Raw genomic sequence first — 1,176 nt, 5'->3', positions numbered from 1 at the left:
CCCTGGACGATCCTCACATGGCGTCTGTATTCTCTAGTATGTACCCAGACCCAAAACCCGCTGCCATCGAGTGCATTCCTACTCATAGCAACCCTTTAGGACAAGGTTGAACTGCACTCATAGGGTTTCTAAGGCTGTAAATCTCCTGAGCTGCCATATCTTTCTCCCATGAAGAAAGGTTGGTGGGTTTGAACTACTCATCTCTCAGCAGCTGAGTGCTTTAACCGCTGTGCAACCAGGTCTTCTTATCCACATGTATAGGGGTTAGGATTCTAACACTTTTGGGGGCACCATTCAATCCATCACACCACTTCAATGGCTACTACGCTGCAGCCAGCAGTTAGCAGGGCAGGGATGAGTTTCTGGGGATAGGCAGGTCCTTCCTGAAATCCCACCTTATAGGAGACATGTATTCAGCTTTCCTTACCTCTTGGGGAGAGGAGGTAGGCTTGTGTCAGTGTGCTGGGCATTGCTGAAGAGGTGATCGCAGGCAGGCTTTCCATACGGATTGAAATCCTGATTTGGTGGTGGGGTTTTTTTGGCTTTTTTTTTAAGGTGGGGGTCGTTGTATAGTCTTGGAAGGTACAGGTGCCTGGGCTGTCAGATGATTGATTGACAGGCTCCCCTTAGAGAGACTGCAGAGCTGTTCAAAGCCCTCAGCAGCCCGGTCCCTCAGCTCACCTTCTCTTTCCTTCTCACAGCTCAGAAGGGGGCCTGGCAGAGTGGATTCTTTGACCAGGGCAGTTTCAGGGAGATCATGGCACCCTGGGCCCCGACCGTGGTGACGGGACGAGCAAGGTAACCTTAGGATGGGACCAGTTCAGCAGAGCAGGTTGCACACACCTGGCCTCACCAGGCCTCGGGGCTCCCTGGCATTGGGCCAGGTGGCTCCTCCTCCCAAAGGGCCCCCAGAGACACTTTCTCCCTGGCCCTTGGATGTTCTGGACACAAAACCAATGGGAAGAATGGTAGTCTGCGTGATGAACTTCCTCCTGAAGACAACATTTTACGTTTGTCTGTGGCCTTAGCCTCCTACTGGGAGCCAGGGCCCTTGCCAGTCCTCAGGGGCAGGGTCTCTAATCATGGGGGTGAGGGACCCCTTTGGGAATCAGAAGAAGGGCTCAGATCCATGAATCCCATTGCAGGAGGCCCTTAGGCAGGAGCCCTATCACACAC

The 1,176-nt window shown here is 53.2% G+C and overlaps 1 protein-coding gene across 1 annotated transcript in view; it reads left to right on the top strand.

Moving 5' to 3' along the window:
* ACACB (acetyl-CoA carboxylase beta) overlaps window positions 1–1,176 on the top strand; it is a 162,926-nt gene that overhangs the window by 150,410 nt on the left and 11,340 nt on the right. Inside the window, exons 36-38 of the mRNA XM_007954999.1 lie at window positions 240–255; window positions 664–667; window positions 702–799. Coding sequence (XP_007953190.1) covers window positions 240–255; window positions 664–667; window positions 702–799 — 118 coding nt within the window. The remainder of the gene's footprint in view (window positions 1–239; window positions 256–663; window positions 668–701; window positions 800–1,176) is intronic.

The sequence above is a fragment of the Orycteropus afer genome, unplaced genomic scaffold (genome assembly GCF_000298275.1).
Source record: "Orycteropus afer afer isolate SDZICR_OR568_19922 unplaced genomic scaffold, OryAfe1.0 scaffold00487, whole genome shotgun sequence".
In the NCBI taxonomy this organism is placed as follows: domain Eukaryota; kingdom Metazoa; phylum Chordata; class Mammalia; order Tubulidentata; family Orycteropodidae; genus Orycteropus; species Orycteropus afer.
The sequence above is the reverse complement of the archived record's forward strand: the minus strand, read 5'-3'. Positions and strand labels throughout refer to the sequence as shown.